The 24,494-nt window shown below is 34.0% G+C and overlaps 1 protein-coding gene across 3 annotated transcripts in view; it reads right to left on the bottom strand.

Moving 5' to 3' along the window:
* CCDC178 (coiled-coil domain containing 178) overlaps positions 1–24,494 on the bottom strand; it is a 559,051-nt gene that overhangs the window by 361,824 nt on the left and 172,733 nt on the right. For all 3 annotated transcript variants that reach the window (XM_064378981.1, XM_021670019.2, XM_064378982.1), the window contains exons 10-11: positions 16,519–16,739; positions 1,864–2,006 (exon numbers count right to left, since the gene is read on the bottom strand). In XM_064378981.1, coding sequence (XP_064235051.1) covers positions 1,864–2,006; positions 16,519–16,739 — 364 coding nt within the window. The remainder of the gene's footprint in view (positions 1–1,863; positions 2,007–16,518; positions 16,740–24,494) is intronic.

Here is a 24,494-nt window from a genome sequence, read left to right as displayed (position 1 = left end):
CTTATCAGTTATACAATGAAATATTCAGCAACAGTAATAAATATTTAATTCAGAGGAAATGTAATAACTAGAGTAAAATTTTTCTTAGTTCCTTTCATTGTCCAGCAGGAAAACAGTATCAGTTGTTTTTTAGAGTCTGACAATGTAAGTTTGCATGTGGTAATTAATAGAATTTCCTACTAAAAGAATAGAAATAAAATTATAATAATCAAACTCAAGAAATGATAAAATTATAACAATAATCAACATGAAAAAAGACAAGAAGAAAAATAAAATACAACAAATGGGGCAAACAGAGTATGTGGTAGTTTATATCCAAATATATTAGTGATTCCTGAATGCACTTAATAGTCCAACTTTAAAATATTTTCAAGCTGAGAAAAAAATGTATCTACATGGTGTTTACAACAGATATATCTGAAATATAAAAGCTCAAAAGTATTGAAATTTAATTACTTGAAAATGTTAATCAAAAGAAAGCTAGTACAACTATATTGATACTTTAATTGAGTTTAAGACAAAAATGTTCCAAGAGTCAAAGAAGGTCAATTCACAATGATAAAAAAGTTTAACTGGTATCTCAGTAACTTTAAATTTACATGCAACTGAGAATACAGTCTCATTAAGAGAAAACTGATACATTCAAAATAATTATGTAGATAGATACACTACCATAGCGGGCAATTTTAGACCTTTCTCAATACTTGACAGAAAAAGTAAAACGAAAAAGTTAATAAGTAGAGTAATGCTTCTCAAACATCACCTTGGGATCTTTTAAAAGTGTAGATTCTCATTTAATAGGTCTGCGTTGAGACTGATTTTCTGAATTTTGAATGAACACCTAGATAATGTTAATGTTCTGGTATAAAGATTAACCTCCATGCTTAGTAAACTTGAGCTAATGAAACAGTAACAACAGTACACTCAACAAGTAAAGAATAAATGTTATTCTCAATTACACAAGGAATACCTGCCAAAAAATTAAGACTAAATGATTTTCATGGTTTGAAAGTATATAAATTTCCCTCACCAAAATACCATTCAACAGGAAAGCAATAATAAAAATTAATTAGAGTTCAACATAGAAATTTTTAAAATACGTATTTCTTAATAACTCACGGGTCAAACAAGAAATCATGATGAAAACTAGAAAACATCTAATTGATCAAATATAACTAATCAGGTGAGTTATAAAAGAGACTTATTAATCAACTAAATAGATAATATTTATGTATATATTGAAATATACATTGGATGTGAGGAAATATAAATACCTTAACAAATGAATGTTATCTTGATTGTAGAATTTTGTGTAAATTGTATTGATTTTGCTTTTATTTATTTGACTCTAACTCCCATAATGACTATAAATTATTTTATACTAAAACATTCATCAATTTGAATAAAGAAAAATTGTATTACACCACACAGAAACATAAAGAAATCATACAAAAGAAACTGAAAGAATATCAGAAAATATATATCTTTTAATTTACATATAAACAGTGATAAAGCAGGTATGAACAATTTAAAATTTTAATTTTCTCTTTAAATTTTCTATATATAAATATACATTACTTTTTTTTTGTCTTTTTACCCTCTACCTGTCACCTTATCTCTCTCCTCTCTGGAATCAAGCTGTCTTTACTTCACTGCCTCCAATTCACTTTTTGCATGTGCAGATCATGCAGGTTTGTTACATAGGTTTACATGTGACATGGTGGTTTGCTGCATCCATCCCCCATCATCTACATCAGATATTTCTCTAATGTTATCCCCCATCTAACCCCCCACCCCCTGCTACCACTCCCCTAGCCCCTTAATTTCTAAGTGCTATAATTAGCATTTGTGAAAAATTCTTACTTGTAGGCCTCTATGCTTTTTTCATCCTGGTCAATATCTTTATCCCTTTCTTCTTTAACTTGCCGAGCCTTCAATCTGACATTTTCACACACTTTTAAAACTTCTTCAAGTTCTTCATTAATTTTTCTGTGTAGATCCCTTACCTAGAAATAAAAATATTTTTGCTTATATGTGCACTTAATGGTTAATTAAAAATAATAACAGTGTAGTATTGATTTAGATTAAAAGTTTTTAGAAACATTTTCTTCCCACATTTAGCCTATTGTTTGGAAAGTGGAATTTCAGCCCTGACAGGCATTTATGCTGGGAATATATAAATGTTACTGAAGAAAATAATTTTAATCTCTAAGTTAACATGTCCAGAATGAAATAATCATCTCTTCCCTCATAAAAAATTATTTTTATTCCTCAAGTAATACTTTATTATTTTAAAAAATCAGAAAAAAATGAACACTGGCAAACAGTCACCTGTACTCCTCTCCACCAAGAATAACGATTATTCTGTGGTTGGTGCAAAATAATTGTGCTTTTTGCCATTAAAAGTATGCACCAGGCCAGGCACGGTGGCTCACGCCTGTAATCCCAGCACTTTGGGAGGCCAAGGTGGGCGGATCACGAGGTCAGGAGTTTGAGACCAGCCTGACCAACATGGTGAAACTCCGTCTCTACTAAAAGTACAAAAATTAGCCAGTGTGGTGGTGCACGCCTGTAATCCCAGCTACTCAGGGGGCTGAGGCAGGACAATCATTTGAACCCAGGAGGCGGAGGTTGCAGTGAGCCGAGATCAGGCCACTGCACTCCATCCAGCCTGGGCGAAAGAGGGAGACTGTCTCAAAAAAAAACAAAAAGTATGCACCAACATAATACCTTAGTGTAATACTTCAAAATATTCAGTTTTTACTCTTTTTATTAATTAACAAACATCATACTAATGTTCCTGTGTCCATCTCTTCCTTCTGTCTCTCTGTTTCTTTGTATATTGCTATATCACATTATTTTTATTTAATATTCCCTTATATCACACTTACTAGTGATTTAACTCATTGTAAATTTAACTCATCACATATTGTTTATGTGTCCCTCATACATATGTTGTGCATGTCAAACTGTGCATAACCCAACTATGAACATTATGCACAGTTTGACATGCACAACATATGTATGAGGGACACATAACCTAAACAGTACTGTGATGAAGAACAATATAAGGAAATTGCACAATCTATAGTTATACTGCATGTTCTTAAATATTTTCTTCAAATGTACTGTTAAAACAGGATTTGCTGACTCATAAGGTATTAGCATATATTTTAACAAGTTTGATAAATATTGGTTCCCAAATTACTCTCCAGAATAAGGGGTAACAATTTGTATTCTTACCAGTGGAAAAGAAGAAAGCCCATGCTCCAAAACTCTTTCCAGAATTTTATAATACTTTTTTTCTAATAATATTATTTAAATTGACAGACCAAAAGGTTGTTGTGTAAATTTTACTAGAATTTGGTGGCTCTTTCTATAACAATTTTGAAATGATTGACATTTTTATTACAATAGGCTTTCCTGTCCTTGGATATATTAGGTATCTACATTAATTGTCTCTGTTTTCCTCAATAAGATTTCACAACTGTAGTCTTAAATGTCTATACCTTTACAAATTTCTTCATCAATATTTAATGACTCTTGTTAGTTATAGGAATTTTCTGTTTATATTTTTAGCTATTTTTTGAGAGTATGAAGAAGAACTTTATTTGTGCTGCTAAAGTATGTTGCATTGGGTGGTTTAGTTCTGGTGAATATAAACTTATTTTGAAAACAGCAGTCTTCGATTTGATGTTTTAATTATAATAATATTGAAATAATTTTATTTCACAATTTTTAAATGTGTATCTTTTATTTCATTTTACTGTCCTATTACAATCAGCAAAAATCCCCAAAATGATGTTAAATTCTAACGGGGATGTCAAGTTTCCCTGATTTGTTCCTATTATTACAGCTTTAGCATTTTAATGATTAATATTGATGCTATTTGTGTGAAATATTTATTTAAAGTACTTTTTAAATTTTAATTATTATAATTGCCAGTTGTTGAATAATGAATACATCTTTAGCATCTTTTGATAAAATTATATTTTTGTAATTGTACTTCAGATACTGGGGTACATGTGCAAATCTTGCAGGATTGTTGCATAGATACGTACAGGGCAAGGTAGCTTGCTGCCTCCATCCCCCCATCACCTATTTCTGGCATTTCTCCTCATGTTATCCCTCCCAACCGCCCCACTGCATGCTGTCCCTCCCCTAGTCCCCTCAACAGACCACAGTGTGTGATGCTCCTCTTCCTGTGTCCATGTGTTCTCATTGTTCAACACCCAACTATGAGTGAAAACACGGTGTTTGATTTTCTGTTCTTGTGTCAGTTTGCTGAAAATGATGGTTTCCAGATCCATCCATGTTTCTACAAAGGGCATGAACTCACCCTTTTTTATGGCTGCATAGTATTCCATGGTGTATATGTGCCACATTTTCCTTGTCCAGTCTATCATTGATGGGAATTTGGGTTGGTTCCAAGTCTTTGCTATTGTAAACAGTGCCGTAATGAACATATGTGTGCATGTGTCTTTATAATAGAATTATTTATAATCCTTTGGGTATATACCCAGTAATGGGATTGCTGAGTCAAATGGAATTTCTATTGCTAGATCCTTGAGGAATTGCCACACTATCTTCCACAATGCTTGAACTAATTTACACTCCCACCAACAGTGTAAAAGTGTTCCTATTTCTCCACATCCTCTCCAGCATCTGTTGTCTCCAGATTTTTTTAATGATCACCATTCTAACTGGCAAGAGATGATATCTCAATGTAGTTTTGATTTGCATTTCTCTAATGACCAGTGATGATGAGCATTTTTTTAATATGTTTCTGGCCTCATCTATGTCTTCTTTTGAAAAGTGTACCCTTTGCCTAGTTTTGAATGAGTTTGTTTTTTGCTTGTAAATCTGTTTTTTTCCTGTATAGATTCTGGATATTAGCCCTTTGTCAGATGGGTAGATTGCAAAATTCTTTTCCCATTCTGTTGGTTGCCAATTCACTCTAATGATTGTTTCTTTTGCTGTACATAAGCTCTGGAAGTTAATTAGATCCCATTTGTCTATTTTAGCTTTTGTTGCCAGTGCTTTCGGTGTTTTAATCATGAAGTCCTTGCCTAGGCCTATGTCCTGAATGGTTTTGCCTAGGTTTTCTTCTAGAGTTTTTATGGTGTTAGGTCTTATGCTTAAGTCTTTAATCTATCTGGAGTTAATCTTAGTGTAAGGTGTCAGGAAGGGGTCCAGTTTCTGCTTTCTACACAGAGCTAGCCAGTTTTCCAAATACCATTTATTAAATAGGAAATCCTTTCCCCACTGCTTGTTATTGTCAGGTTTGTCAAAGATCAGATGGTTGGAGATATGTTGTGTTGCCTCTGAGGCCTCTGTTCTGTTTCACTGGTCTATATCTCTGTTTTGGTACCAGTACCATCCTGTTTTGATTACTGTAGCCTTGTAGTATAATGTCAGGTAGCATGATGCCTCCAACTTTGTTCTTTTTGCTTAGGATTGCCTTGGCTATGTAGGCTCTCTTCTGGTTCCATATGAAGTTTAAGGTGTTTTTTTTCCAGTTCTGTGAAGAAGGTCATTGGTAGCCTGATGGGGATAGTGCTGAATCTGTAAATTACTTTGGGCAGTATGGCCATTTTCACGATATTGATTCTTCCTAACCATGAACATGGAATGTTTTTCCAACTGTTTGTATCCTCTCTTAGTTTTTGAGCAGTGGTTTGTACTTCTCCTTGAAGAAGTCCTTTACATCCTTTGTTGGCTGTATTCCTAGGTATTTTATTCTCTTTGTAGCAATTGTGAATGGGAGTTCACTCTTGATTTGGCTCTCTTTAAGTCTGTTATTGGTGTATAGGAATGTTTGTGATTTATGCACATCAATTTTTGTATCCTGAGACTTTGCTGAAGTTGCTTATCAGCTTAAGGAGATTTTGGGCTGAGACAATGGGGTCTTCTAAATATACAGTCATGTCATCTGCTAATAGAGACAATTTGACTTCCTCCTTTTCTAACTGAATACGCTTTATTACTTTTTCTTGCCTGGTTGCTCTGGCTAGAACTTCAAATACTACATTGAATAGGAGTGGTGAGAGAGGGCATCCTTGTCTAGTGCTAGATTTCAAAGAAAATGTTTCCAATTTTTGCCCATTCAGTATGATACTGGCTGTGGGTTTGTTGTAAATAGCTTGTATTATTCTGAGATATGTTCCAATGATACCTAGTTTATCGAGAGCTTTTAGCATAAAGCGCTGTTGAATTTTGTCAAAGGCCTTCTCTGTATCTATTGAGATAATCATGCGTTTTTTATCTTTGGTTCTGTTTATGTGGTAGATTACATTTATAGACTTGTGTATGTTGAACCAGCCTTGCATCCCTGGGATGAAGCCCACTTGATCGTGATGGATAAGTTTTTTGCTGTGCTGTTGCAATCGGTTTGCCAGTATTTTATTAAAGATTTTTGCATCTATGTTCATCATGGATATTGGCCTGAAGTTTTCTTTTTTTGTTGAGTCTCTGCCGGTTTTGGGTATGAGGATGATGTTGGTCTCACAAAATGATTTGGGAAGGATTCCCTCTTTTTGAATTGTTTGGAATAGTTTCAGAAGGAGTGGTACCAGCTCCTCTTTTAATGTCTGGTAGAAAACAGCTGTAAACCCGACTGAACCTGGATTGTTTTGGTTGGCAGGCTATTAATTGCTGCCTCAACTTCAGCCCTTGTTGTTGGTAGATTCAGGGTTTCAACTTCTTCCTGGTTTCGTCTTGGGAGGGTGCATGTGTCCAGGAATTTATCCATTTCTTCCAGATTTACTGGTTTATGTGCATAGAGTTGTTTGTAGTAATCTCTGATGGTAGTTTGTAATTCTGTGGAATTGGTGGTGATATCCCCTTTATTGTTTTAATTGCATCTATTTGATTCTTCTCTCTTTTCTTTTTTATTAATCTGGGTAATGGTCTATTTTGTTGATCTTTTCAAAAAATTGCTCCTGGATTTATTGATTTTTAGAAGGGTTTTTTTTGTGTCTAGATCTCCTTTAGTTCTGCTCTAATCTTAGTTATATCTTGTTTTCTGCTAGCTTTTGAGGTTTTTTTTTTTTTTTTTTTTTTTCATCTTGCTCCTCTAGCTCTTTCAATTTTGATGATAGGGTGTTGATTTTAGATCTTTTCTTGCTTCTCATGTGGGTATTTATTGCTATAAATTTCCCTCTAGACACTGCTTTCAATGTGTCCCAGACATTCTAATATGTTATGTATTTATTCTCATCTGTTTCGAAGAACATCTTTATTTCTGCCTTCATTTCATTGTTTATCCAGTTGACATTCCAGAGCCAGTTGTTCAGTTTCCATGAAGTTGAGTGGTTCTGAGTTAGTTTCTTAATCCTGAGTTCTAATTTGATTGCACTGTGGTCTGAGAGACTGTTGGTTATGATTTCTGTTCTTTTGCATTTGCTGAGGAGTGTTTTACTTCCAATTATGTGGCCAATTTTAGAGTAGGTGCGATGTGGTGCTGAGAAGAATGTATATTCTGTGGATTTGGGGTGGAGAGTTCTGTAGATGTCTATTAGGTCCACTTGATCCAGATCTGAGTTCAAGTCCTGAATATCCTTGTTAATTTTCTGTCTCGTTGATCTAATATTGACAGTGGAGTGCTAAAGTCTACCACTATTATTGTGTGGGAGTCTAAGTCTCTTTGTAGGTTGTTAAGAACCTTTATGTAACTGGGTGCTCCTGCGCTGCATGCATATATATTTAGAATCATTAGCTCTTCTTGTTGCATTGATCGTTTTAGTATTATGTAATTCCCTTCTTTGTCACTTTTGATCTTTGTTGGTTTAAAGTCTATTTTATTGGAGACTAGGATTGCAGCTCCTGCTTTTTTTTTGCTCTCAATTTGCTTGCTAAATCTTCCTCTATCCCTTTATTTTGAGCCTATGTGTATCTCTGTATGTGAGATGGATTTCCTGAATACAGAACACCAATGGGTCTTGACTTTTTATCCAATTTGCCAGTCTGTGTCTTTTGATTGGGGCATTTAGCCCATTTACCTTTAAGGTTAAGATTGTTATGTGTGAATTTGATCCTGACATTTTGATGCTACCTGGTTGTTTTGCCCATTAGTTCATGCAGTTTCTTCATTGTGTCAATGCCCTTTGCCATTTGGTACGTTTTTGGAGTGGGTAGTACTGGTTGCTCCTTTCCATGTTTAGTTCTTCTTTCAGGAGCTCTTGTAAGGCAGGCCTGGTGGTGACAAAATCTCTCAACAATTGCTTGTTTGTAAAGGATTATATTTCTCCTTCACTTATGAAGCTTAGTTTGGCTGGATATGAAATTCTAGGTTGAAAGTTCTTTTCTTTAAGGATGTTGAATACTGCACTGCAAAAACATACCAAATTGTAAAGACCACTGAAGCTATGAAGAAACTGCATCTACTAACAGGCAAAATAACCAGCTAACATCATAATGGCAGGGTCCAATTCACACATAACAATATTAACCTTAAATGTAAATGGGCTAAATGCCCCAATTAAAAGACACAGACTGGCAAACTGGATAAAGGGTCAAGACCCATTGGTGTGCCATATTCAGGAGACCCATCTCACGAATGCAAAGACACATATAGGCTCAAAATAAAAAGAAGGAGGGATACTTACCAAGCAAATGGAAAACATAAAAGAAAGCAGAGATTGCTATTCTGGTATCTCATAAAACAGACATTAAACCAACAAAGATCAAAAGAGACAAAGAATGGCATTACATAATGGTAAAGGGATCCATGCAACAAGAAGAGCTAACTATTCTAAATATATATGTACCCAGTACAGGAGCACCCAGACTTAGAAAGCAAGTTCTTAGAGACCTACAAAGAAACTTAGACCTCCACACAATAATAGTGGTAGACTTTAACACTCCACTGTCAATATTAGACAGATCAATGAGACAGAAAATTAACAAGGATATCCAGGACTTGAACTCAGATCTAGATCAAGTGGACCTAATAGACATCTACAGAACTCTCCACCCCAAATCCACAGGATATACATTCTTCTCAACACCACATCACACCTACTCTAAAACTGGCCACATAATTGGAAGTAAAACACTCCTCAGCAAATGCAAAAGAACAGAAATCATAACCAACAGTCTCTCAGACCACAGTGCAATCAAATTAGAACTCAGGATTAAGAAACTAACTCAGAACCACTCAACTTCATGGAAACTGAACAACTGGCTTTGGAATGTCGACTGGATAAACAATGAAATGAAGGCAGAAATAAAGATGTACTTTGAAACCAATGAGAACAAAGACACAACGTACCAGAATCTCTGGGATACATTAAAAGCAGTGTCTAGGGGAAAATTTATAGCACTAAATGCCCAAAAAAGAAATAAGGAAAGCTCTAAAATTGACACCCTAACATCACATTTAGAAGAACCAGAGGATCGAGAACAAATGAATTCAAAAGCTACCAGAAGACAAGAAATCACTAAGATCAGAGCAGAACTGAAAAAGATAGAGACACAAAAAATCCTTCAAAAAATCAATGAAGCTAGGAGCTGGTTTTTTGAACAGATCAACAAAATAGATAGACTGCTAGCCAGATTAATAAAGAGGAAAAGATAGAACAATTAGATAGATGCAATAAAAAATGATAAAGATATCATCACCAATCCCACAGAAATACAAACCACCATTAGAGAATACTATAAACCCCTCTATGCAAACTAACCAGAAAATCTAGAAGAAATGGATAAATTAATGGACACTTACACTCTCCCAAGACTAAAGCAAGAAGAAGTCAAATCCCTGAATAGACCAATAACAATGTCTACAATTGAGACAGCAATTAATAGCCTACCAAGCAAAAAAAATGTCCAGGACCAGAAGGATTTGCAGCCAAATTCTATACCAGAGGTATAAAGATGATCTGGTACCATTCCTTCTGAAACTATTCCAAACAATAGAAAAAGAGGCAATCCTCCCTGACTCATTTTATGAGGCCAACATCATCCTGATACCAAAAGCTGTCAGAGACACAACTAAAAAAGAAAATTTCAGGTCAATATCCCTGATGAACCTCGATGTGAAAATCCTCAATAAAATACAAGCAAACTGAATCCAACAGCACCTCAAAAAGCTTGTCCACCATGATCAAGTCAGCTTAATTCCTGGAATGCAAGCCTGATTTAACATACACAAATCCATAAATGTAATCAATCACATAAATGGAACCAAAGACAAAAATCACATGATTATTTCAATAGATGCTGAGAAGGCTTTCAACAAAATTTGACAGCCATTTATGCTAACAACTCTCAATAAATTAGGTGATGGAATGTATCTCAAAATAATAAGAGCTATTTATTACAAACCCACAGCCAATATTATACTGAATGGCAAAAACTGGAAGCATTCCCTTTGAAAACTGGCACAAGACAAGGATGCCCTCTCTCACCACTCCTATTCAACATAGTATTGGAAGTTCTAGACAGAGCAATCAGGCAAAAAAAAAAAAAAAGAAAGAAAGAAAGCGTATACAATTAGAAAAGGAGAAAGTCAAATTGTCTGTATTTGCAGATGACATGATTATATATTTAGAAAACCCCATCTTCTCAGCCCAAAATCTCCTTAAGCTGATAAGCAACTTCAGCAGAATCCCAGGTTACAAAAGCAATGTGCAGAAATCAAAAGTATTTCTACACACAAATAACAGACAAGCAGAGAGCCAAATCATGAGTGGACTCCCATTCACAATTGCTACAAAAAGAATAAAATACCCAAGAATAAAACTAACAAGGGAAGTGAAGGACCTCTTTGAGGAGAACTACAAATCACTGCTCAAGGAAATAAGAGAGGACACAAACAAATGGAAAAACATTCCATGCTTATGGGAGGAAGAATCATGAAAATTATTATACTGCCCAAAGTAATTTATAGATTCAATGCTTTCCTCAGCAAACTACCATTGAATTTCTTCACAGAATTGGAAAAAAAAAATCTTAAATTTCATATTGAACCAACAAAGAGCCCATACAGCCAAGACAACCTTAACCAAAAAAAAAAAAAAAAAAAAAAACAGAGCTAGAGACATCATGCTACCTGACTTCAAACTATACTACAAGCCTATAATAACTAAAACAGCATGGTAGTGGTATCAAAATGAAGAGATAGACCAATGAAACAGAATGGAGGTCTCAGAAGTAATGCCACACATCTACAACCATCTGATCTTTGACAAACCTGACAAAAAGAAGCAATGGGAAAAGGATCCCTATTTAATAAATGATGTTGAGAAAACTGGTAGCCATATGCAGAAACCTGAAACTGGATCCATTCCTTACACCTTATACAAAAATTACTTCAAGATGGATTAAAGATTTAAATGTAAGACCTAAATCCATAAAACCTCTAAAAGAAAATCTACGCAACACCATTCAGGACATAGGCTTGGAAAAGGACTTCATGACTAAAACACCAAAAGCAATGGCAACAAAAGCCAAAATTGACAAATTGGACCTAATTAAACTAAAGAGCTTCTGCACAGCAAAAGAAACTATTATCAGAGTGAATAGGCAAGCTACAGAATGGAAGAACATTTTTAAAATCTATCCATCTGACAAAGGGCTAATATCTAGAATCTATAAAAAACTTAAACAAATTTACAAGAAAAAAACAAACAACCCCATCAAAAAGTGGGTGAAGGATATAAACAGACACTTCTCAAAACATAACATTTATGCAGCCAAAAAACATATGGAAAAAAAGCTCATCATCAGTGGTTGTTAGAGAAATGCAAATGAAAACCACAATGAGATACTATCTCACACCTGTTTGAATGGCGATCATTAAAAAGTCAGGATACAACAGATGTTGGACAGTATGTGGAGATATAGGAACACTTTTGCACTGTTGGTGGGAGGGTAAATTAGTTCAACCATTGTGGAAGACAGTTTGGTGATTCCTCAGGGATCTAGAACTAGAAATATCATTTGACCTAGCAATCCCATTACTGGGTATACACCCAAAGGAATATAAATCATTCTATTATACAGAGACATGCACATGTATGTTTATTGCAGCACTGTTCACAATAACAAAAACTTGGAACCAACCCAAATGCCCATCAGTGATAATCTGGATAAAGAAAATGTGGCACATATACACCATGGAATACTATGCAGCCACAAAAATGGATGAGTTCATGTCATTTGCAGGGATATGGATGAGGCTGCAAACCATCATTCTCAGCAAACTGACACAAGAACAGAAAACCAAACACTGCATGTTCTCACCCATAAGCAGAAGTTGAACAATAAGAACACATGGACACAAGGAGGGGAACATCACACACCAGGGCCTGTTGGAGGTGTGGGGGGCGTGGGGAGGGATAGCATTAAGAGAAATACCTAATGTAGATGATGGGGTGATGGATGCAGCAAACTACTATGGCATGTATATAACTATGTAACAAACTTTCATGTTCTGCTCATGTACCCCAGAACTTAAAATATAATAAAATAACACAAATTAAAAAAAAAATACAACTGAGCTTTGTGTGTTGAACTGAATTCTGCAAGTTTGCTAAATGTGATTTTTAGCATTAAGAGTCTGTTTTGTGAATTCTTTGGGATTTTCTATTCACTACATCATGTCCTCTGAAAATAAAATTTGACTTTTTTATTTCTAATTTCTATGCCTCATTTTTTTACTTGCCTAACTACTCTGGCTTGAACTTTCTGTACAATGTCAAATAGAAGTAGTAAAAGTGGGTATTATTCTCTTGTTTATGATCCTAGAGGAAAGCTTTAAGTCTTTCATCATTACGTTTAGTATTAGCTGTGAGTTTTACATAAATGTCCTTATTCACAGTGAGCAATTTTTCCTCTTTTTCTAGTTTGTTGAGGGTTTTTATCATGCAAGAATTTTGGAGTTTGTCCATTGTTTGTTATCAACTAAGACAATCATGTGTGTGTGTGTGTGTGTCTGTGTGTGTGTGTGTCTCTTTCCTTTATTCTATTAATGTGGTCCATTAAACTGATTTCTTTTGTATGTTGTGTCACATATGTATTCCTGGGATAAATGCCATTTGGTCATGATGTATAATCTTTTTAGTCTGCTGCTAGATTTGAGTTGCTAGGATTTTGTTGAGAATTTTTGCATCTATATTCATAAGGTATATTGGTCTATAATTTACTACATTGTGATATATTTATCTGGCTTTAGTAACTGGGTAATGCTGACATAGATGAGTTAGGAAGTGTTCCTTCCTCTTCTTTTCCTTTTGAAAGAGTTTGAGAGTTTGAGTGTGTGTGTGTGTGTGTGTGTGTGTGTGTGTAATTCACTAGTGAATCCACTTGGTCCTGGGCTTTTTTTTTTTTGGTTGGGGAGGAGGTAATTACTTATTCAATCTCTTTACTTGTTATACACTTGCCCAGATTTTCTATTTTTTTCTTGATTCCATTTTATCTAGGTTATCTAATTTGCTGGCAAGAATTTTTACAGTCTCGATGTATGTATTTTTATTTCTCTCTGAGGAAGTATTTGGGCCTCTCAGTGCTCATAATTCTGCTTTTCATTTTTGAGTATTGTCAGTTATGCTCATTTTACCAAAGAAAAATGTGTTTACTTTTACTATCACTTTTCTTCTACCTTATAGTAGAGAGTTTTCATATTTTGGCTGCATGACATTTATAGCCTTTCTTAATAGCACCTCAATTTCATGATGGGGAATTATTTTTTCTTGGGGAATTACTTTCCCTTGCATTGTACATCCATAGTGGATGATTTCATGGAGTTTATGGCTCACACTACAGAACCCAAGAGGTCCAAACTCTCATTTTGACCCCTGGGATAGCTAGAAGGTCATCAGCCGACTTAAAGGCAGATAAGCAGAAGCACTGATCTAGGAATTTGAGATGCAATGGAGTAGCACAATAATGATGAAATAAAATAAGGGCAGTCATTGCATTAATGGTGACCATATTAGTCAGGCTTCTCTAGAGAAACAACCAACAGGAGAGAGGAAGAGGTAGGGTAGAGAGATTGATTGATTTTAAGGCAAAAGTTCATACTACTTTGGACATACAAGTCCAAAATCTACAGGGTAGGCCGGCAGGCTAATGACCCAGGGGAAAGTTGCTGTTCCAGTCCAAAGGCAGTGTGCTTCAGGATTCCTTCTTGCTAAGAGAAGGTCAGTTTTCGTTCTGTTAAGGCTTTCTGTTGATTGCATGAGGCCTACCCACAGTATGAAGAACAATCTATTTTCCTCTAAATCTAACAATTCAAATGTTAATACCATCCAAAAACTGTACATTTATTGAAACATCCAGAATAATGTTTGCCCAAATATCTGGGCATCATGGACCCATAAGTTGGCAGTTAAATTAACCATTATTGTGGCCCTGATAAGCTTTACACAAATGTTGCTTTTTTTTTCTTTTTTTTGGTCTGCTAGAATGAATTCTTTCCTCCCATTTACAAGCCTTATCTTCCAGCTTCCCAACAAGTCCATTTCCCCTTATAATATACCCAAGTTCAGTATCAGGGAAAAACACAGTAAAACAAAGGGATACCAATTTAAACATATATAGACCAATTTTTAAAGAAGAATGATAAAAATGTCAACTAAATTGTGAGTTATACCAGTTAGGATTGAGTTTGGCTGTAAGTTACAGAAATAAACCAAGTAAGTTGTTTAAACAAGGTTGCAGTTTACTTTTCTCTCACAAAAATATATCTGACTATTTTTTTGCTCTTCAGTCATCGTGAATTGTGGCTTCCATCCCCAAGGTTGCTTAATGCTGTAAAATGGAAGCTAGAGCTGCAACTATCATATCTAGGTTGCTGGAAGTTTAGTAAATAGCTAATTTGGCATTTTCTTAACTTACAGCAACCTAGATATGATAGCTGAGGCAAGTTGCCAAATAGACTGCCTGGCTGAGTCAGTCTATTTCAAAGAGCTTTCCTAGAAATCACAGCCAATAACTCCTACCTACATTTCATTAGAAATACAATAAGAAAAGGGAAATTGAGAAATATCTTTGAGCCTGGCACATTGTCATCCAACTATATAGGGGTCTATTACCAAAGAAGAAGGGCAGCACTTGCATTCTCGCCCACAATGGAGACATAAGACTTGAGTATTGCTGTTACTCCAGTAATATAAATCGTTACAGGCACTCTAAAGAATAACTTGGTATTATCTAATAAAATAGTAAATGTGTGTAACCCACAATCCAGTAAACATCCAACTAGGTATATAACCCCACTAGGAAAAATTCATATGCAGATAGAGAGGAAGGTATTCATGTGGGATTACTGTTTACAGTCAAATAAGCAGTTTTGTTGACAGATACTGGAAACAACTCAGATAGTCAAGAGAAGATGAAACGATAAATGAAATGATAAGTAATTACATTGTGAAATATCTATTTGATGAAGCAAGGCAAGTAAAATGAATGAATGAACTAGATCTATACATATCAAGAGTAGCTTGATTAAACTAAAAAATTGTCAGATTAAACAAGTTGCAGAATACTGCACAATGTATGGTATTGTTTGTATAATAAAAACACTATGTATTATTTATTAACACACCTACATGTACCTAATTATACAAATTTGGCTTATAAACACATAAAATTCATGATAAAGATTGTCTTTGGTAAAGGAGGAGTGAAAATGGAACTGTTGAGGGGAACACAGGAGACATTTAACAACCTGTTTTATTTATTTTAAAATGTTCAAAAATAAATATAACACAAATTTAAATTTGTTCATTTTGTGACAATTATCAATAAATTATTTTCATATTACATAAGATAGTTAAATGTCTAACCATTAAAAATACTTTATTTCATTTATATATTTTCATCAACAATGAAATTAATGTTTTACTTGCATTTTTGCTCAGCTTGATCATAGCTTTAAAAAAAATCCCAAGATTTTATTTTTCTGAAGTTCTTGTTTTGTTTTGCTTTGTTTTGAGACAGGGTCTCACTCTGTCACCCAGGCTGGATTGCAGTGGCACAATCATGGATCACTGCGGCCTCAACTTCCAGGGGTCACGCAATCCTCACACCTCAGCGTCAACCTCAAGGGGTCAAGCAAGCTTCCCACCTCAGCCTACCAAGTAGCTGAGACTACAGGCACAAACCAACACATCTGGCGAATTTTTGTATTTTTAGTAGAGATGGGGTTTCACCATGTTGCTCAGGCTGATCTCAAGCTCCTTGGCTCAAGCAATTTGCCCACCTCAGCTTCCCAAAGTGCTGGGTTACAAGGATGAGCCACCATGCCCAGCCTTACCTGGCTATTTTAAATCACCGAAATTTTACTAGTAGGTTGACTAAATATGCTTAATAATCTTAAATATAATGGTGAGAGAAGAAGACATAATTAAAATGAATACCAACAGTTGGTAATATGTTGAAATAAAGAGTGGGTCAATTTTCAGAAAAATGAAACCTTTAAAGCTGTGTTAATTTCTTATGGTTGAAAAACTTTTGCCTAATAGTTTTAAGTAATAATTTATGAAATGCTCATGCATTCATTTATATATTTACCTCCTTTTTTTGTTTGTAACGGCTTTTCAGATCTTGAAGTTCCTGATTCCGCTTAGAGTCCAGTAAAGGGCCATGTTCATTCATGTAGTCTATGTCTGCTTGAATCTTTACATTTGCTTCTTCTAACTCTGTCTTTTGTTTTTCAAACTGTTGTAGTTGATTAGCTTTATCTTCAAGATGCCATTGTAATTCTATAACATCTCTCAAATAGGCCTCATGTTCTAGATATAGAAGGATAAGAACAAAAGAAAACCTGATTAAAGGAAATATTTGATAATACATAAATATAAAACATTTTAACTTCAGTAATTCCTTATCTGTGACTCTTACTACTTTTAAAATAAAAGATAATATAAAACATATTGCTTTCTTAATTCATCATCAAAAGGATTAAAACATATGTTTCATAAGATAATAGTTATTTTAGTACAAATCCTGTTTATGCTGTATCATCAATATATATTCTCATTATTCTATAAAGTACTCTATGTAACTGCTTCAAAGCGAGAACTGCAAGACTAGAGGCCTTCCAAAACCACCTAGAAGAAAAATGATGAAATAAGTCTTATAAATATTAGAACAAAAAGGCAAAAGTGATTATTATTTTCTTATTGATAGTATTAAATAGAAAAACACATGAAATAGTGAAATGAAAATTATCATAAATAAGATAGTTTATGCAAAATAATATAAAAAATGCTTATCTACATATAGAATATGTTGAAAACAGAACATCTCACAATAGCAAAACTAAAACATAAAGTAAACTACATAAATCTAGCAATAAACCTAACATGAGCCAGGCAAGCTTTTTAGGGAGAAAATGACAGAATGCCAGCTCATAATAATAAAAAAAAAGAAAGTATCTCAAACAAAAAAAAAAGAAAAATGACAGAATGCTATGAAAAAACACAAAAGTGAATTTGAATAAATTAATACATATAATTTTTTTCTGTATAAAAATATATATTAATATAAGGAATTTCCTTATATTAATATATAAATTTGATTAAATCCCAATGAACAGACCGGGAAAATTTTAGAAAAATTACATTAAAAGATTTTCTCATTATTTTAAGTTTCTAGCATTAACTGAATCTTGCATTATTGGAATAAAACTAAGTGGGCTGGTTTATTTTCTTTTTAATGTTTTTAAAATAAATATTTTGATGGAATTTGATGTCTTTACTTGGGATTTTTTTGCATTTATACTTGCAATTTTGCCCTGTAATTTTCTATATTTGTATGTGTGATTTATAATTTACAATGCTTCTTATATCAGTTGTAGTTTCTTTTGATTTCTTTTCTCTAAGATGTTGTGAAAGTTTGAAATTGCATATTAAGCCCCATGGCCCTACGTATATATTTATTTATTTTGTGGGGAAGGATTTTTAGTTATTGGGTGAAAATCATTCCTTAAATGACTATATACATATTTTGGTTATCTATTTATTCAGCAACCGATTTTTCTCTGTAAAGTTCTTTTTGTCAAAGTTTCAATGATATTCAAAGAAATTTGTTCTTAATGTTGTCATCACTATTAATCACTGCTACATCCCTATGTATTTTCATTCCTGATCTGAATCACTTATACATTCTCACTGTTTTTTATTAATTTAGCCATTCATTTTACATTATGCTCTTTCTAGTGAGTTAACTTCAGCTTTACATCTCTCCTGCATTATATATTTTTATTATTTTACTATTTTGTTATTGGGTTTCTCCTTTTTCCTTCTTTTTTTTTTTTTTTTGAGACAGAGTCTTGCTCTGTTGCCCAGACTAGAGTGCAGTGGTGTGATCTCAGCTCACTGCAACCTCTGCCTCCCATGTTCAAGTGATTCTCATGCCTCAGCCTCCTGAGTAGCTACAGGTGCGTGCCACCACATCCAGCTAATTTTTGTATTTTTCACTAATATTAGAGATGAGGTTTCACCATGTCAGCCAGGATGGTTTTGATCTTTTGACTTCATGATCCACCTACCTCTCTGGGATTACAGGCAAGAGTCACCACACCCAACTAGGTTTTTGTTTTTGTTTGCTTTTTTCCTAACTTCTAAACTCACATACTTTGATAATTAAGTCCCTTTTTTTGATGTAGCAAAAGCTACTGATCTCTCTTTAATGATTTAGATTTTCCCATACATGTAACAATAATTTTAATAATTTTTTAATGAAATACTTTTAAATATTTTTTATTTTATTGATACATGCAATTTTGATAACATCTTTTTTTGTTTTTTTACCCTCACCAACTAGACAGTAAGACTTTTGTTCTAAAGAGTCAGACATTACCTTGTTAAATATTGCCATTATTACTTCCATGAAGATCTTCTATTAAATATTCATGATGGCCTCTCATTCTATATGGCATGCTTTTAAATATTTTATTTGTATTTTTATTCTCCTTGTCTTGCTATGATGCATTCCATGTAATTTATTATTTATTTGTTATACTTTAAGTTCTGGGATACATGTGCAGAACACACAAGTTTGTTACATAGGTATACATGTGCCATAGTGGTTTGCTGTACCCATCAACCCTTCATCTACATAGCATTTTTCCTAATGCTATCCCTCTCCTACCCCCTCACCCCCTGGCCCTGGTGTGTGATGTTCCCCTCCCTATGTCCATGTGTTCTCATTGTTCAACTCCCATGTATGAGCGAAAATACACAGTGTTTGGTTTTCTGTTTTTGTGCTGGTTTGCTGAGAATGATAGTTTCCAGCTTCATCCATGTTTCTGCAAAGGACATGAACTCATCCTTTTTATGGCTATATAGTATTCCATGATGTATATGTGACACATTTTCTTTATCCAGTTTATCACCGATGGGCATTTGCGTTGGTTCCAAGTCTTTGCTATTGTGAACAGTGCTGCAATAAACATATATGTGCATGTGTCTTTATAGTAGAATGATTTATAATCCTTTGAGTATATATCCAGTAATGGGATTGCTGGGTCAAATGACATTTCTAGTTCTAGACCCCTGAGGAATCACCAAACTGTCTTCCACAATGGTTAAACTAATTTACACTCCCAGCAACAGTATAAAAGCATTCCTATTTCTCCACATTCTCTCCAGTATCTGTTGTTTCCTGACTTTTTAATGATCACCATTTTAACTGGCATGAGATGGTATCTCATTGTGGGTTTGATTTGCATTCTCTAATGACCAGTGATGATGAGCTTTTTTTCATATGCTTGTTGGCCACATAAATGTCTTCTTTTGAGAAGTGTGTGTTCATATCCCTTGCCCACTTTTTGATGGGATTGGTTTTTTCTTGTTAATTTGTATAAGTTTTTTGTAGATTCTAGATAGTAGCCCTTTCTCAGCTGGATATATTACAAAAATTTTCTCCCATTCTGTAGGTTACCTATTCACTCTGATGATAATTTCTTTTTCTGTGCAGAAGCTCTTTAGTTTAATTAGATCTCATTTGTCAATTTTGGCTTTTGTTGCCATTGCTTTTGTTGTTTTAGTCATGAAGTCTTTGTTCATGCCTATGTCCTTAACCGTATTGCCTGGATTTTCTTTTAAGGTTTTTATGGTTTTAGGTCTTATGTTTAAGTCTTTAATCCATCTTGACTTAATTTTTGTATCAGGAGTAAGGAAGGGGTCCAGTTTCAGTTTTCTGCATATAGCTAGCCAGTTTTCCCAACATCATTTATTAAATAGGGAATCCTTTCCCTATTGTTTGTTTTTGTCAGGTTTGTCAAAATCAGATGGTTATAGATGTTTGGTATTATTTCTGAGGCCTCTGTTCTGTTCTATTGGTCTATATATCTGTTTTGGTACCAGTACCATGCTGTTTTTGTTATTATAGCTTTGTAGTATAGTTTGAAGTCAGGCAGTGTGATGCCTCCAGCTTTGTTCTTTCTACTTAGGATTGTCTTGACTATATGAGTTCTTTTTGGTTTCATATGAAATTTAAAGTACTTTTTTCTAATTCTGTGAAGAAAGTCAATGGTGGCTAATAGGGATAGAATTAAATCTATAAATTCCTTTGGACAGTATGGCCATTTTTATGACATTAAAATTTCTTCAAATTTTACAGTTAACTATTACTTCTCTTTGAGTCTCATAAACAATGTAACCAATTATTAAATTAATTTTAAGTAATATATTTTTCATTTGTATATTTTGCTTTCTTTAAAAAAGTTTCTTGTCCTTGCTTTTATTTTTAAACTTCCCTTTTTCTTTCTTGAAATGTATCAAATACTTATTTTATAATCTCAGAAATAATCCTACATCTGATATATTTTGAGTAAAATTCTGTGGTCTGTTTCTACTGATTCATACCCATTGAACCTGGATCTTTGTGTGTTTTATGATATTTAATATTGAGCAACTTCTCTTCTTGGAACTTTATCTGAGATAAATTTTTCATGTCTGGTTTGAAATTTTAGTTTTGCAGAGCAAATTTGCCTTTGATCTTATCATTTGCCTGATTTTACTACTAACCTACAGAACATTTAAATGACATCCTCCACTTAACAATTTTTAAGCATAAAGATGGCAGGAATTGAGGGGTCACAAATCTATTTGAGATTAGTAAATTACAAATGCTCAGGAGGCATTCTTTTTCTACACTGTATAAGTGAAAGAAGCAAATTTCTTGGCTGTTCAATCTGAGCCACAGATTAATTCATGGTTCACTCTTAGGCTGACATTAAGAAGACCTTTGGATTCTCATTTTTATGTCCTGATCTCTAATTAGACTTGTCACTTTGGGTGAGACTTAAGCTTTATTTCCAGTATCCTGTACCCTATACCTACATCAAAATTGTAACTCGAGGATTTTAAGGATTCCCCCAGGGCTATATCTGACACTAATGTCTATTAATTTCCAGAAATTTCCATTCCAAACTTTAAATTTCAAATCATTTAAAATACACTGACAAGTTTTCGAGAACATAAGAAATGCAGTTGGCTATGCTGCATTTCTTATGTTCTTGACAACTTGTCAGTGTATTTTAAATGATTTGAAAAATTAAACTACATGAGCAAATCTGGCAATTGAAATAACTTTGATATCATTGGTTTATTTTCTGAATTAATAGTTAAAATTAACACCTTGTTCTCAACAACTCAGTAAACAACTAGCCAAAAAATTCTTAAGGAGATAAAACACTTGAACACAAATTTTAGAAAATTTATAAACTACAAATAATTTAAATATTAATGAAACATTTAGAAAACATTTCTTGACCTTATAATATAATTTGAAGTTGGGTAATTTGATGCCTCCAGATTTGTTCTTTTTGCTTAGTCTTGCTTTGGCTATGCGGACTCTCTTTTGGTTCCATATGAATTTTACGATTGCTTTTTTCTAGTTCCATAAAGAATGATGGCAGTATTTTGATGGGAATCGTATTGAATTTGTAGATAGCATTTGGTTGTATGGTCATTTTCACAATATTGATTCTACTCATCCATGAGCATGGGAGGTGTTTCCATTTGTTTGCATTGTCTATGATTTCTTTCTGCAGTGTTATGTAGTTTTCCTTGTAGAGGTCTTTCACATCCTTAGTCAGGTATATTCCTAAGTTTGTTTTTTTTTTTTTTTTTTGCAGCTATTGTGAAAGAGGTTGAGTTCCTGATTTGATTGTCAGTTTGGGCGCTGTTGGTGTAGAGCAGAGCTCCTGATTTGTGTACATTAATTTTGTACACAAAATTATTATCCTGAAACTCTGCTGAATTAATTTACCAGTTCCAGGAGTTTTTTGGATGAGCCTTTAAGGTTTTCTAGGTATAGGATCATGTCATTAGCAAACAGCAACAGTTCGACTTCCTCTTTTCCCATTTGGATGTCCTTTATTTCTTTCTCTTATCTGACTGCTCTGGCTAGGACTTCCAGTACTATGTTGAATAGAAGTGAAAGTGGGCATCCTTGTCGTGCTCCTATTCTCAACTTTTCTCCTATTCAACTTTTCTCTGTTCAGTATAATGCTGAAACAGCATAGTATTCGTATAAAAACAGGCACATAGACCAATGGAACAGAATAGAGAACCCAGAAATAAAGCCAAATACAGCCAACTGATCTTCAACAAAGCAAACAAAACAACATAAAGTGGGAAAGGACACCTTATTCAACAAATGGTGCTAAGATAATTGGCAAGCCACATGTAGAAGAATGAAACTAGATCCTCATCTCTCACCTCATACAAAAATCAACTCAAGATAGATCAAAGACTTAAATGTAAGACTTGAAACCATAAAGATTCTAGAAGGTAACAGTGGAAAAACTCTTGTAGACAATGCCTTAGGAAAAGACTTTGTGACCAAGAACCCAAAAGCAAATGCAACAAAAATAAATTTAAATAGATGGGACTTAATTAAACTAAAAAGCTTCTGCTCAGGGAAAGAAATAATCAGCCAAGTTAACAGACCACCCACAGAGGGAAAGAAAACTTTCACAAAGTGTACATCCAACAAAGGACTAATATCACAAATCTACAAAGAACTCAAACAAATCAGCCAGAAAAAAAAAAATCCATCAACAAATGCGCTAAGGACACGAGTAGACAATTCTCAAAAAAAGATATACAAATGGTCAACAAGCATATGGAAAAATGTTCAACATCACTAATTATCAGGGAAATGCAAATAAAAGCCACAATGCGATACCACCTCACTCCTGCAAGTATGGCCATAGTGAACAAATGAAAAAAAATATAGATGTTGGCATGGATGCAATGAAAAGATAACACTTTTACACTGTTGGTGGAAACTAATCCAGCCACTATGGAAAACAGTGTGGAGATTCCTTGAAGAACTAAAAGTAGATCTGTCATTTGATCCAGCAATTCCATTACTAGGTATCTACTCGGAGGAAAAGAAGTATACAAAAAAGATACTTGCACATGCATGTTTATGGCAGCACAATTTGCTATAAAATGCAAAAATACAGAACCAGCCCAATGCCCATCAATCACCAAGTGAATAAAGAAAATGTGGTATATATATATGCCATGGAATGTTACTCATCCATAACAAGGAATAAAATAATGGTATTCACAGCAACCTGGATGAAATTGGAGACTATGAGTCGATTCTAAGTGAAGTAACCCAGGAATGGAAAGCCAAACATTGTATGTTCTCACTCATAAGTGGGAGCTAAGATATGAGGACTCAAAGGCATAAGAATAATACACTGGACTTTGGGGACTTGGAGGAAAGGTTGCAGGGTGGCAAGGTTGTGGGGTGGCAAAAGACTACACATTGCATACAGTGTACATTGCTCAGGTGATGAGTGCACCGAAATCTCAGAAATCACCATTAAAGAACTTATTCATATAACCAAAGAGCACTTGTTCCCCAAAAACCTAATTAAATAAAAATAAAAATAAATTTCTTAGCACAATTAAATTAGACATGACTGAAACTTGAAATAGTTATGGAAATTTCAAAATAAATGCAAATTAACCTGCAACTGCTAATTAAGTAATAGGTTTCATACAAAATCAGAGATATTTTAAAAAAAGTTTTCAAACTAAATAAAAATGAACTCACGACATATGAACACTTATAAAATGCAACTAATGAAGTTCTGAGACGAAAATTTACAGCTTTTAACTGATAATTCCAGAAAAAAAGGCATCAAGTAAATAATCAAAGCTTCTAATTTATAAAAAGAGAAATATAGTAGGTTTAAATTATTCCCAAAGCAAATAAGATAGGGGAAATCAGAGGGGAAAAATCAATGAGACAAAAGCTGAAACATAGTACAGAAATCAATAAAGGCAAAAGTCGACTTTTTAAAGAGATCAACAAAATTGACAACTCTTTAGCTGGAATGATGAAGAAATAAAGAGACAACACAAAAATTACCAAAAATGGAAAGGAAAAAGATACCATCGCTACCACTATTACAGAAATTAAGTATAAGAGAATTTCATGAAAAAATGTAGGCCAGCAAACCAGATAACTACAACAAAATGGACAAATTCTTCAGAAGATATAAATTACTAAAA

The sequence above is a fragment of the Aotus nancymaae genome, unplaced genomic scaffold (genome assembly GCF_030222135.1).
Source record: "Aotus nancymaae isolate 86718 unplaced genomic scaffold, 86718_ANA_hifiasm-v0.15.2.pri h1tg000020l, whole genome shotgun sequence".
Taxonomy (NCBI): Eukaryota; Metazoa; Chordata; class Mammalia; order Primates; family Aotidae; genus Aotus; species Aotus nancymaae.
Note: the sequence above shows the minus strand (reverse complement) of the source record. Positions and strands in the feature narration are given on the sequence as shown.